This window comes from Chinchilla lanigera, unplaced genomic scaffold, assembly GCF_000276665.1.
Source record: "Chinchilla lanigera isolate Chin_1 unplaced genomic scaffold, ChiLan1.0 scaffold00069, whole genome shotgun sequence".
Taxonomy (NCBI): Eukaryota; Metazoa; Chordata; class Mammalia; order Rodentia; family Chinchillidae; genus Chinchilla; species Chinchilla lanigera.
The window spans coordinates 7,407,382-7,421,363 of NW_004955470.1; the positions used below are offsets into that span (position 1 = coordinate 7,407,382).

The window sequence follows — 13,982 nt, forward strand, 5'->3', positions numbered from 1 at the left end:
CACTCTGTCCTGCCTCTCGATTTTCTGTCTGCCACCAGGCCCGACCCAGCCCAGAGTGTATTATGGCTGTAACCCTGTTCCAAAAGCTTTAATTGCCAACTCTTACACATTTACAGCCATCCCTTTGAGGCTTGGCCATTGTATGCAGTAAAGTTGTCTTGGAGGTGTGCACGGTCTTTACAGTCCTTACAGTTAAGTTGAGACGATGGTGTGATGAGAAACTTGTCTGTGTCCTGGCTCCTGTCTGCTGGCCAATGCTAACGGATCGCCAGTGCAGATGCAAACCCTGGCTGCCTGGACGCTGGTTGCTGAACGCAGGCAGCTCTGTTCAGCTGGTGATGGTTGTTGCGATGTGTTGGTGCCTTTCCCTGGGCCACTTCTCCCGGGCCCTGCTGCCTTTATGTCTGGGCATTCCCAAACATTGTTTCTCTCACACTGGTGCTCGGTCTGCGTAGTTGGCTGGTATGGAAGAAGTCACTTCTCAAGAACAGCTGTGTACTTTTGTGCGTGTGTATGCGCACGCGCTGAGTTTAGAAGTGCCTTCGTATGCGTAACCCTCACTAGTTCTTATGGTTTTTATACTTCTGATGTTTTTAAAAAATGGAATATGATGTGCATACAGAAAAGCATACAAATGATGAGCTTGGTAAGTTTCTAGAAACTGAACATACCTCACCTGTGGGCCAGCAGCAGGCTCAGGAGTGAGGACATTGCCAGCAGCTGTGGGTGCTCTGGTGTCTCTGGGACGCCCTGATTTCTGTGACTGCACACTGTTGGTGTACTGTATGTGAATGGAACCATGTGGTCCTTTTCGTCTGGCCTCGTTCACTTAGCACGTTCATGAGGTCCATTCGGATCGTGACGTAGAGGGACAGTGTTTTCGTTGTGTTTAGTGTCCTGCTAGCTTCTGGGTGAATAAGTACGCCTCTGCTGTCAGGTTGGCCTCTCAGGTAGAGTGTGCGGAACTAAACTGTTGCAGATATAGTGGGAATTCTTAGCTAGTGTGGGACCTTCTTCGATGGGTAAGAAGTACTGAAGTGCAGGGTATTAGGGTGTCATGGTTTGTGTCTAGATGTCCCCCCAAAGCCGAAGTGGGGCTTTTCAGAGGTGGCTGGGTCTAGAGTGTGAGGCTTGATTAAGGGTGTGATCCTGGGATCAAGGGTGAGTGATAGCTAAGTTGCTGATGGGTCTGGCGTAGTTCTGGGTGTGAATAATGGGAAGGGCCACGCTGGGTGGGAGTGCTACCTACCCTAAGGGTCTGTAGCCCGCACAGACTGCGGTACCGCTTGCCATTTCCTGCTTTGCTGTGTGCTGCCTTGACCTTGCCGCCTGCCATGAACTGCTTCTCCTCTGCCGTGCGGGTCTGCCTTTGGGCAGCCAGCTGTGAACTCTGCAAACTGTGAACCACAACAGACTCCTCCTCTCACTTTGAGTGTTGCATGTTCTGTCTCAGCAGCGAGGAGAGTAACTAAGACCTGGGGAAACCCTGCTTTCTCGTGTCCTGCACACGTTAGTTACTTCCTTCTTGGTTGAATTCTATTAGCTTACCTGCAAGAGTCCTAAGACGACTGGGTAATGTTGCAAGCTTAAAGGCGGGAGGTGAAGCCTTACTCGGGGATTTTGCTCCTCGCTCCCTGCCACGTTGGCTGGCTTGGAGAGCCTTTCCTGCCGTTTCCGGTCTTCCGCAGAGTGCTAGGTGTGCAGTGCTCTCTGCGGTTCTGGTTTGGCCTCACTCCACACTGCGGCTGCTGCGCCCCGTTTGGGAGGCTGCCGCGCTTGTTTCCGGACCCTCTGTGCAGGCACGGTGTCGTCTCCTCCCGCCGTGCAGAGACAGGAGATGGAACCACACAGAGCACACCCCCAGCAAGCGCAGCTCTTGCCCAGCCCCACCCTGCTGCTGTCCCCACCGAGGCCCAGCCCCTCCTGCTTCCAGTGGAGGTCTTGGAGACAGCCTTCGGTGCGACCTCGCGCCCTCCGCTCCCCGAGAGCGGCAGCAGCCGTGCGGTTGGCTGAGGGGTGGAGGGCGCACAGGTGCGCCGTGTTTCCTGATGGTGAGCCTCCTTCCCCCACCTCCCGTGGCCGCTGCTTTTGCCAAGGGAGGAGGGAAGGCTGGGTGAGTGGACGCCCTCTTCGTAGCGGTTCCCTCCTCTGCGCAGGGAACTCCTCCCACTCCTTCCTGAGACGCGGGGTCTCCCTCCCTGAGGCTGCAGCTGAGGGAGCTCCCTGGGCATGTGTTCCTCCCTAAGTTGTTTGTTTGGAAAGTGACTGAGCAGATGTTTTCGTTCGGAAGAGCGAGGACGCGCAGGCCCGCGCGTTCAGATGTGCAGGACTGCGGCTGTCTCTGGTGTCTGGGGGTGGGGCATGGCAGGGCAGGACGGCAAGGCTGGTGCTCTGGGAGGCAGGCCCCTGCCCCAGCAGCCCGTCCTGCCCGTCACCCACGTGGCCTCCTCCTTGAGGGTGTGGCGGGCCGGCCGTGCACGTGGCTGTGTTTGGGAAGGCAGTGTGCGGCGACAGCCTGGTTTCCGGGCTGGGTTGGGGTGCAGCTGCCATTTCCGCGTAGTGGGCGACACAGGGTGAGGTGGGGTGAATGTGAAGACCAGAGACCCTCCTCCATGTGCGGCCAGGTCCCCCTGCTGGGCAGCTCTCCCCACGGCCCTCCGTGGGAGGCGGGGAAGGATGCCCATGGCCTTCCCCCAGGTGAGGGCTGCGGGGTTTGTGGCTGGGAACCTGGGGGTACTCGAACCTTCCTGTGCCGCTCTGCTCCTGGCTGTGGTCCCACAGGCTTCTCAGCGGCTGCTGTCGTTGGGGGCCTCTCCGTCCATTTGGATAGCAAGAAAATCGGGTCTGTGAGGCCCCATCCGTCCTCCAGGTTCCGCACAGCCACAGGGGCGAGACTTCGGTGGCTTACAAATTACAGGTTAGTGCAGCTGTTGAGATGAACGTCAGCAACTGTGAAATACAGCTATTCTAGGGACAAAATATAGAGAATCAGATGCAGGAAGCCTTCCTGGCCATAGGAGAGGTAAGTGACCTGAAAGCCCAGCGTGATTTTCTGTGCAGACCGCGGGGTGGCAGGAGCTGGAGGTTCTTCCGTCCAGGATTTGGGCCCAGCTCTCAGGGTGAATTTGATTTGAATTGGATTCTGCAAGGATTGCTGTGTCCGAGATGCATTTCCTAGCAGCTCCTATGCAGTTTTTAAAAGAACATTTAGAAAAAGATTCCATGGTATGACTCATTCCACAGGATCTGTATCTCTCTATATGATGTGCATGTATTAATTACATAGTGTGTTTATGTATTTATTTATTATGGTTTCAGACATTAAAATAATATATATCCGTGATTAATATATAAGCACTTCGTTAGCTCTTGCAGTGGACTTTGGGGGAGTCTTCTCTTGGGTTGGCACTTGTTTATAATATCTGAGGAAGATCAAAACACTGCTTAACAGGTACCAAAGTCTCTAGAGTTTGTTCTTTATTCTGTCCCTGAGATTGTGTCATTTTTCCCCTGGGCAGTTGAGTGAGCCTGACTGTGGAGGGCTCTTAGCCTTGAACACTCCGCTCCTGCCAGCCTAGCTCAGCACTCCCTCCTGACTCTTGAGCCCAAGGGGCCTGGGTTTTCTTTTCCTTTGGATTTCGAGGTTTGCTTTTTAAGGGTTGTAAGCCTGAGAAAGCGCTGATTATTAAAATCACGATTTCGCCCATTTTGTGTCTGAGTTTTGTCAGCCGATAAACTCGGTTCTGGGTTCTGCGAACAGAAGCTGCAGGGCTGTGTGTGTTGGCCTTAGCCGAGGTGGGGCTTGCACTGCAGACAGCTGTGGGCTGGGGCACAGTGTGGGCTGGGTGCCCAGGACGGTGCCCGGTGCCCGGTGCCCGGTGCCTGCTGCCCGCTGTGAAAGGGTTCTGTGCTGAGGCCGCAGCTTGTGCTGAGCCTGGCGGGAAGGAGGGCATTCTTGGTGTGGACAGTCTCGTTTTCATCGGGGCTCCGTGGCTCAGGCTGGAGAGTGTGAACGGAGCCGTGCTGGCTCCGGGTTTTCTTGCCTCTTCCATTCTGCCGTGTGATTCCTCATCCGGCCCTTTGCACTCTTTTGCTGTGTGACCTGTCCGTGAGAGCCTCCAGGATAGCTCGCTTCCCTGTGCTGTGTGCTTCCTGTCACTCGTGCTGTCCACTGCCGCGTCCTGTGTGTGCTTCACCCGCCTGTGCCTCGGTGAGGCACCCAAACCAGTGGGTGGGCCTTTGGGGAGGGGAGCAGTGCCTTCTCAGCCTTCTTGTCCTGAGAAGGTAGGTTGTGAGTTTGCCCTGCTGGTTGGGGGAAGTTGAATCAGGCAGGCTCCAACGGCTTTACCGTCTCCTCGGCCACGGGTTCAAGTTAGTAGATGGCCTTTTAGTGTCTTCACTGCGCACGTTTATTTGAACATGTAACTCCTTGGTTTAAAACTTCTCCCTATAAACCAGCATATACTTTTGGAGGAGGAGCTGCCATTGGAGAGACTGTGCACACATGGTGCGGTGGGTTTGTAGTAACCCACTGCCTTGTGCCATCACTGGGGCACGTGGCAGTTGGTGGTCCTGTTTTCCGACAGCTGTGTTCTTTTCCTTGCCCTCAGTGTGCGGCAAAATTCATATTTTGAACAATAATCTTATATATCTTTTAAAATCACATTCAAAAGAAATGATCTTTCGGTAAAATGCAGTCCCCAGTGTCACAGCGTGAGGTGTGTACAGAGCGCGTCCTGCACACCCGAGGGGCTGCGGCCGGCGGCTCTTGGGTAGTAATCTCAGCAGCGCTTGTCTTTCTCCGAATGGAATCGTAGGAGAGAGGCTCGGTTCTCTTGCCTTGCCTGTCATTTGGTTTGGACTCCTGACATCCTTTTTTTTGTTTTTCCAGAGGGAGCACCTACAGCTTAGAATTGCACCCTTGTGTGAGCCGAGGAAACAGCATCTGTAGCCCTGATGCTGCTTCAGGCACACACCGGCGCTAGCTGCAGCCTTCGGGAGGGTGGATGCGCGGGTGTGGGCACCATGGCACCTGGCACCCTTGCTTGCCGTCCCAGCCTGTCACAGCAGTGGGGGACATGCCCGGCTGCTCCCACATCAGTGGCCTGTCTGCCAAAGGCTGCTCGCAGTATGGTGACGCCAGGGCTGCGTGTTGGCGCAGCTTGCAGGGCTGGCTCTGGTACCTCGGTGGCAGGACTGTATTAAAACTGCTCAGCCGATAAAGCGAAGGATAATGGTGTAGTTCACTTTCCAGGACTGACCCTGCGCGCGTAGTGTCTGCCGGGCACCTGGATGACTGCGTGTTACCTTGTCTTGTCTTCCTCCGATCCTGGGCAGTATCTGTCCTGCGAGGGATTGGGATCCCCCAGGTGCTGGTATCCTCATTCTGCATGTGAGGAAACTGAGGCTCAGGGAGGGGTTTGCTCATGTTTTTAACTCATCCACAATGAGGTATGTATGGTGGAACACATTTAGTGTAGCAGGTACTGCTACACATCTCAAGGGTACTGAGATGAAGAAGACTGAGTACCTGTGTTCCTGCAGCTTGTTTCTTTGTAGAGACGGCAAACGAAAAATTAAGCTGGGTGTGGTGGCATGCCTGTAATCCCAGCATGGGAGAATGAGGCAGGAGGATCACTTCAAGTTCAAGGCCAGCCTGAACTATATAACAAGACCTGGTCTGTCTCTCTTGCACACAAACACACACACACACACACACACACACACACACACAATTACAAGGGGACTTACAGTACTAGCATTCTGGGAGGTTGAGGCAGGAGGATCACAAGTTCAAGCCCAGCCTGGGCAACTTAAGGACTTAGCAAGACCCTGTGTGAACACAGAAAGGCCTGGGGAGGAGGTCAGCGCAGATGTCCGCGGTTCAGTGCCCAGTGCCACAGGGACGGTGTAAGCTCTGGATCACACGGTCTTGCCGCCTTTCCTGGCTCTGCTGGGCCTGAGACTTGCAGCTGGTGTGGCTGCAGTGAAGATGAGTGCTGTGGGTTCCCCAGCCTCCACTGACCTTTCCCGAGGAGGGTCACTCCCTCCGAGCGCTGGCACGGGGTCTGCTGGTTTGCTTGGAGAACTCCCCTGGGGTTGGCTCCAGGCTGGCGTGGGGGGGAGGGGATGGTCCCAGTGGGATTTGGGGCCTCTTTGTGGTTTCTTGCATCTGAAAGCAGCTTCCAAGGTGAATCCAAATCACTGTCCCGCAGAATTCAGTCTTTGCCTGAAGTCCTGTCCCGGCTCCAGGTGCATGGTGCTGTAGGAGTCTCTTCTTCGTCCTGTTATTTTTGATTAGCAGCCACTGATAGTCACAGTGGTGTGCTTGGCAAGGGGCAGACTTCGCAGAGGGCGCTCTGATGGCCTTGTTGTGTCTAGGAGTTCTGTCTCGTGCCCGCAGACAGAAAAGATGGAAACAGGTTTTGGGCTTCAGAGCCGTTACGTTTGGCTCGGAGTCCCAGGAGAAATGCATTGACTTAGCAGCAGAAGTTGGGTGTGTCTTTTAGTCTGAAATGTGTTCAAAACTGTGTTTTCTTGACCAGGCTGCTGTAAGTGTCTGATTTCCATTGTGGTTCTGTTGATTTTTGTAATTACTCTATTGGGTTTTATTCTGGAAGTGCTTGATCTTTAGAGGTCAGTTAATTTACAGAACATATCCTTCCTTCCTTTTGACCAGATCCTGTAACCTTCATTTGGTTTGGTCTCTTATCTTGTGTGGTTCTCTTGGTGTTTATGTGGATGGTTGTAAATTTAAGTTGTGTAACTTTAAATAAAAAGATTAAATATGATTAATAAGCTTTAACTTGAATTGTACTGAATAATATGCGTAGATGTAATGGATTTGCGAAGTAAAAAGTGACCTCATTTTCCTTCACTTTGTAGTCATATAAAGATGGTAGTTGGCTGAAATAAACTTGTAAACTGGTTTTAAGAAATGGATATTTAAAATAATTTTTTATTTTTGTCATTTCATTACTGGGGATTGAACCCAGGCCTCTGCGCTGAGCTACATCCTAGGTTTTGGGGGAGTTTTGCTTGTTTTTTTTGGAGACAGCTGCTCACAAAAAGTCATCGAACTTGTGGTCTTCCCTGCTCAGCCTCCTAAAGGGTGGCTAGGTTTACAGGAGGTATTTTTAAGATGGGTATTAACTGTGCGTTTGGGTGTAGAAATCTCCTAGAGGTAGATATCTGTATCTTGTTTTATGAGCTGTCCCTCCAATAGCAAAGGTAGAGTGCCCTTGCCTTTTCCTGTTCGCCTGTCTGTCACCGAGTGACTTCATCCTCTGAGGTGCATTAGGTGGAAAGACGACTGCTTAGCACCTTTCGGTCGTCTTGGGATGCAGTGAGCTCACCTGTGGTTCGCCTGGCTCTCTTCGAGGGGTTCCTGCTTGGGTGGAATGAGAGAGTTTAGGGAAGGAGAGTTTAAACAGCACTTTAAGGCGTCGCTGAGAAACGGACAGCAGGGGCACCATGTGCCCAGATGGAGTGCTGGGCCTGTCATCTGACCGCTCACCAGCCAGCGCTGCTGCGGACACTGCCGCCGTGCAGATGTTCGCCCTCCCCAGCTCTCGGCTGGGGGAGGCCGCTGCACACCCGTGCCCAGGCACATCCCAGGCCAGACAAAGACCTCGCTGTGAGAGGTGCTCCCTGGTCAGTGTCCAAAATGCTAATTGGCATCAGCTGCGTGAAGCCCGGGGCGGAGGAGGCAGCTGCCCGGCCAGCGAGAAGAGGAGGCGGAGCCCTCGCTTTCTTCCTTTGGAAGGGGTTCTCCAGACTGCGAGCCAGCACCTCTCCATTTGCTGTCCTCGAGTGTGGTCCTCTGAGGGGCGCAGTCGTTCGGGCACCAAGGACACCTGGCCCGTGTCAGTTTCTCCCAGTGCTGCCAGCTTAGCTTTCTTTTCATATGTGGGATTTGTTGTCGTTGCTTTTAAATTCCAGTTCTAGCCTACCCCAGGTCTGTGTGCTGCTGCTGCTTCAGCTGAATGAAGTGTTTGTGTTTGGTGGTGTAGTGGTGGTAGGCGTGTGTGAATTAGGTGTTGCAGTGAGCCCACCAAACTTGTTCAGCGGATCCTTTAGTCATCCTGTAGCGGAGACTAGAACTCAGAAGTTGGTTTGTTATTACTCTGAAGACAACATAAAATACTGCATAGTAAGCATTAGTCATTAATTGGGATTCTGGTTGTAGCTGGCTCAAAGTGGTTGGCAGATTCTGTATTTCTGGTGCGTTTTCTCCAAGGGTGGGCGTTCATAATTAGCTGGTAAAGGACAGTCAGTGGTGCAGAGTGCCTTTATAAGATGTGTGACCCTCATCAGTTTTACAGCCGTAAAGCAAGAGGAAATGTTCACAACATCTATAAACTTCATCCGAAAATGTTTAAGAGAAGACTTACAACTTCCCCTTAGTATTTGGGGGATTCTGTTTTATATGCTCCAGGATTTGACTGCTTACTATCTAGGAAATATTTTGGCAAGTGACCTTGATCTGATCATTGTATTTCTAGATGATGTTCAGATGCTCCAGTCGTATTAGAAAAGCTATGGTCAGACTTGATTGCCTTTAAGCTATTCTCTTGGTGTGTGGCTTCTAAGATGCAGCCCAGTCTGAAGGTGGTACAGTGTGAGTCTTGTAGGGGACGACGTGCCATGGTTTATTTACATGCGGCAGTAACGTCTTTATCCAAAGGCAGTGTAGATTCGTGAAGTGTAGTGCCCTGTGATCGTCTGTCGACCGTGTCTGTTGGTGTGTATGTGCTGTGCTTTTCACCAGTAGACAGTATGGCATATGAGGCTCAGGATCTTCGGAGTGTGGACTTGGTTTTTAATTTATGGGCTGTAAAAGCGTGGTACCTGTGGAAGCTCTTGACTTCCTCCTAGACCGGTAGACAGTTAGGTCCCAGAAGACATAGGTTAAAGCAAAAGGTGCATCAGAACTCGTTAGAATGTGCCGTGATCAGAAAGGTTGCCCAGCACTATTCCGGGGGATCCCAGGTAGTGTTTACTTTCTGGCAGGAAGTGCAGCCCACTGGCAGAGCAGGGTGGAAACGGTGACCTGGGACTAGTTCAGCTGGAAGTAGAATGGAGGGCGGCAGGTAAAAAAGCACAGTTGACTTTGCCTACTTGTGCGACCATCTGTCTCCTGCATTACCCTTGGCCCACCTCACACAGCCCGCTTCCCCTCCGCTTACCTTACTTCAGTAACCAAAAGAGGGTAGGGGGCAGGGGAAGAGCCAAGGCTGGAATGCCCCGCTGGGCTCCCCTGAACACAGTCTCTTCCTGGGTTGGGGTCCTGTCACTGTGTGCTGTGGTCGGTCGTGTGCTTGGGACATCTTTGCTGGCCTCAGGTGGCTCAGACCATTTGTACTCAGGAATGTTTTCTAGAAGAGAAACACTCTTTCCTAGTAAGTAGCAGCTGAAGTCGTATCTTCAGTAACCTTTTGGGTCCCAGTTGAGCGCATTGTGGTCCAGAGAAGTGGAGTAAATGGCCCAAGGTCCCTGCTAGTGGGGAGCCAGGCAGGCGTTGGCCCATGGCCTCCTTTTTCTGGTTCCCACTGTGTTCCACTTGCGCAGCCTGTGGTCCCTTTCCACAGGACGAGGCCCTGAGCACAGAGCGATGTAGGTCCGTGTGTCTCCCCTGCACAGGAGCTTCCCATTCTTTCCTCGTTAGATACGTGGTATGGAGAAAATAAAGACGGGTGCATCCTGTGAACACTGTGTGTTTTATTCTTTTTTCTTAAGGATGAAGAGGAAGAAATCAAACTGGAGATTAATATGCTGAAGAAATACTCTCATCATAGAAATATCGCAACGTACTATGGTGCTTTCATCAAGAAGAGCCCTCCGGGACACGACGACCAGCTCTGGGTAGGCGGCCTTCCGGTTCTGTGATGCTGGCTTTCTTCCTGTGCGCCGTGCCCCTGCCCCTGTGCGTGGGGCAGGAGAGGCGCTTCTCAGCGGCCTCTGTTGTTGGAGATGCGCGAAGTGTCTGTTGTGAGGTCGATTTCACGCTTCTCGCAGAGAGTTAGCTCATGTTTCAGGAACAGAGTGGCACCTTCTGTGAGGAATGTAAGCAAATGCCAAAGAGGGTGGGCGCTTGAAAGTAAGACAGGACAAGCTGCGTGGGGAGCGGTTAATGTGAAAGTCCAATACATTTCGGCCATTTCTACAAGAAAAAATGGAAGTGAGAGACAGTGTTGTCACTCACTTATTAATGATGTTGATGATTCTAAGTAATTAAATACTAAGTCCAGGGAAATTCCTCGAACTGAACTTGGAGCTGCGTCTCTTTTAACACGTTTATATGCGAGACGACGGCTGTGAATCGGCAGGGCTGTGGCTGTCCTGCTAGTCAGGCTCGAGGCGTTGAATTTATAAAATAGGGAGCTAGAGTACCATTTTTCCTAATGTTTCTTTTTTTAAAAATTCATTATAGGCAAGGTTGCAAAATTAGGAAAACAGAAGGGAGAATCAACCGTATTTCCATTGCCTGCATCCAATCAGTGTTAAAATTTTATAAGAGTTTGATTCAGTTCATTTCTAAGTATTTTACAAATACAGTTGAGATCATATTTTTTAATCATGTAGATATGATAGATTGGCAGCTTCTAAAAATTACACAGCTGCTACAAACAGTATTTCCCTTTGGAATTAAACCCAGTTGCTATGAAATAGCGGGAGGGACCCTACTGTGGGAGGAACAAGCCGTTTGGGAGGCAGCATGCGAGAGGTTGCAGGGCATGTTGGCTCGGATTTCCGGGCATTGGGCAGGGCTGAAGGACCGAGGGGCTCCCTGTGCCCAGGAGGGAGGAGGAGCGGGCAGGTGCCTCAGAGTCCCGGGCACTCTCAACTCCTGGGTTTGACTGCCCCGGGTCACAGGACAGAGGACGGGTGGCCTTTCCTCCTCACCTGGAGTGCTCATCCCCTCACGTGTGCCCTGTGTGTCTCCAGCTTGTTATGGAGTTCTGCGGGGCAGGGTCCATCACGGACCTTGTGAAGAACACCAAAGGGAACACGCTCAAGGAGGACTGGATCGCCTACATCTCCAGAGAGATCCTGAGGGTGAGCAGAGCAGGCCCCACACACGTGTCGGCCCAAGCCTGTGCGTCAGTCTCTTGGTTACAGGTCTTTCTGCCTTGCACAACCAAGGGAGCACGTAACTTGTCAGCTGTGGGGTTTAAGCAGCGTCATGATTTGGTCTGGAAGGTCTCTAAAGAAGGTAGACTTAAAACTCTAAGTCGCTGCTCCCGTCTGTGGATCAGAAGTATTCAGGGGAAAACCTGCTCTGTACTGGCATGCGCGGGCCTTTTCCTTGTCGTTATTCCCTAAAAAACACTGTGTAACAATGGTTTCTGTGCCATTCACAGGGTGTTCGGTGTTACGAGCAGTCAGGAAACGCTGGGAAGTGTGGGGCATAGCGGGGAGGTGCAGGCCACGAGCAAGCCCTGGACCACGTCATGGAGAGGGCTCGGCAGCCTCAGACTCTGGTCTGCAGAGGCTGTTCAGGGAACCCTGGAACCCATCCCCTTGGACATGCAGGGACACCGGTGGTGGTTTGTATTTCCCTGAATTTGGTTTCCAGGCCACGGCGACCCACCCGGTGACAGCTTCAGTTCGCAGTTTGGAGGGAGATTTGGGGAAGAGAGAGGGGTCTCATGCTGCCTTTCCAGGAATCCTGTGTGTGTGCTGCAGATTGCTGCTCAGGGGCCTCGTGCTGGTTTTCTGAGTCCTCTCCTGCACGCAGGCATTGACCGTCAGAATGTCGCAGTACTCAGGAAGAAGTGGTCTGAGGGTTAGTGTTATTTACAGCAGTTGCAGAGCTGTCCAGTGAGCTTGGCGCAAGTCTCTAAATTGCTGTTTTAGTTGCCACTAGGTGGTTTCTTTGAGTAGCGAAGCCGTCCTGATGCCTGGGTGTTGCCTCTAGGATTTAGTATCTTCCCCCCGACCCCACCGGTCTCTCCCTCTCTGCTTTTTTGAGACAGGGTCTTTCTCCGTAGTTCAGGCTGAACTTCAGTGTATGGCACTCTTCCTGCCTTAGCATCCCGAGTGCTGGGATGACAGGCATGGGACACGACAAAGCCCCTAGGGTTTTGTATTTGAAAGTTATGTGTGAGTAACCAGTGGGTCTTACCCCATTTTTCCCTCTAACCATCAGGTTTTTTTTTTTCTTTCTACCTCATCCCTAAATTATATGCTTAAATTACTTGGTTATGTTTTATTTCCTCGCCATATTTTAAAAATATGACTTAGGGAGTTAAGCTGAAATCAGTTCAGCTTTTCCTACAAGTAAAATAAAAGTCATCTAGAATTGCTAGAGTGGTGTTTTATTTTTATTTAAATATCTTACAGAGCCCTTCCCTTGTAGACTGTGCATGCAGGGAGAGTAGGGGGGCGCCCTCTGTTTGTACAGGGATTTCATGCAGGGTCTTCCCTGCTCGACTTATTGCAGGGGCCAGAGCCGACAAGGGAGAGACTAAGCATCCTCTCCGGCACTGCCTGCTGTAAAGGAATTCCGGAAATGACAGGAGGACAGGATAGGGGTTAACGCGTCGGCCCTGAGACTTGTCTGAGTCCGGCCCGGCATCGGTTCCAAACCCTGGCTGTTCAGATCTCTGGACTTGGCTCCTGATAGGCACTACAGATCTCAACTCGAGGGAGTTATAGCTGTTAGAGAATGAAATGGGTTAGAGTGTGAACCATGTAATGTCGTGTTTGTGCATAGCAGGCTCTCAGGTTTTCGCGCATCTCCCCATGCCTTTTGTGTGGAGTTCCAGAATGAGACTTCCTAAGCTGCACGTCAGCTTTAGCATGGTGTCCCCCACGTCAGGTGCCCTGCTGAGATGCGTGGCACACTTCACAGACCCAGACAGGCCTCTCCTGCCACCACTCATGCTCCGTGTGTTTAGCTGCATACCGCCACCAGTCTGGGGCAGCGTCGAGGTGAAGCCTTATTGTTTGCAGCCTCTCACCAGCTGAGTGTGATAGGCAGAGGTGCTGCTGAGGAGGTGCCTCAGCTCCTGTCCACCACAGTGGGCATCTAAAACTGGAGCTTCCTTCATACCTGTCTCCTGCGCAGTAGGAGTTTTACCCGGGACACGCTTGAAATTCACTAAAGCCGGCGGATGTGTGTCCCTGGGACCAGGAGGGTGTCACCTGCTGGTGAGTGTGTGACACAGGAGTTAGCACGAGTCAGAGCCAGCTGTGAGATGAAGGAGCACAAGGAGGGCCTGAGTAGGCAGGCCTCAGCGATCAGGAGCAGGCTTTTGGGGGCCAGCCCCCCGCAATCTCAGGCTTGAGGGGCTCACCCACACAAGCATCCCACAGCCCCTGGTGTGCAGCCACTTCCTTGTGGTGGTGGAGAGCAGTATTTCATGCCGAGTACGGGGACTTGGGGCTTTCCATCACCAGGATTGAAGGTCGGCCTCTGGATGTTTCTCTGCTCTGTGGCCTCGAATGAGACCGTTACAGGGCGCACATGTCCTGCTTGCTTTGGGGATGGGCGTTTTTGAGCCTGTGTACTGGGCCCCTCTACTGAGGAGGAGCGGTCCTGTCCTGTGTTCTGGCGGGGGAGTACTACTTACCTGCAGGCAGTGCACACGGGCGAAGGCTCTTGTTCCGGGGATCCTAGCTCAGGCCAGCATCCCTGCTACTGCAGCCCTGGGAGACGCAGTGTCTGCAGCTCTCCTGAGCAGAAGTGCCCATCTCTAAGCATGGGGGCAGGGAGGTGGAACAGTGGCATGCATCGCTGCTGGCAGCAAACAAGAGCGAGCGAAGGCCACATTGGTGTGAGAGCACAGGGTGCTTCAGTCGGTTGCTAAGGTAACCCTGTAGTGGGGCTGGGGATGTTGCTTAGTGGTACCTAGTATGTGCAAGGCCCTAGGTTCAGTCCCAGCGCCGCAATAAACAAAAACAACAGAAAAACCTGTGAAAGTGTAAAATGAGGTTTGTACAGGTTAGAAGACAGAAATGAACAGAAGTAACGGAAG

At 52.2% G+C, this 13,982-nt stretch overlaps 1 protein-coding gene across 20 annotated transcripts in view; it reads left to right on the plus strand.

The window, feature by feature from the left end:
* The window catches only part of Map4k4 (mitogen-activated protein kinase kinase kinase kinase 4), a gene marked incomplete at its 5' end in the record, with an annotated part of 136,702 nt that overhangs the window by 73,332 nt on the left and 49,388 nt on the right, over positions 1 to 13,982 (plus strand). For all 20 annotated transcript variants that reach the window (XM_013522767.1, XM_013522771.1, XM_013522774.1 and 17 more), the window contains 2 exon segments: positions 9,739 to 9,864; positions 10,948 to 11,058. In XM_013522767.1, coding sequence (XP_013378221.1) covers positions 9,739 to 9,864; positions 10,948 to 11,058 — 237 coding nt within the window.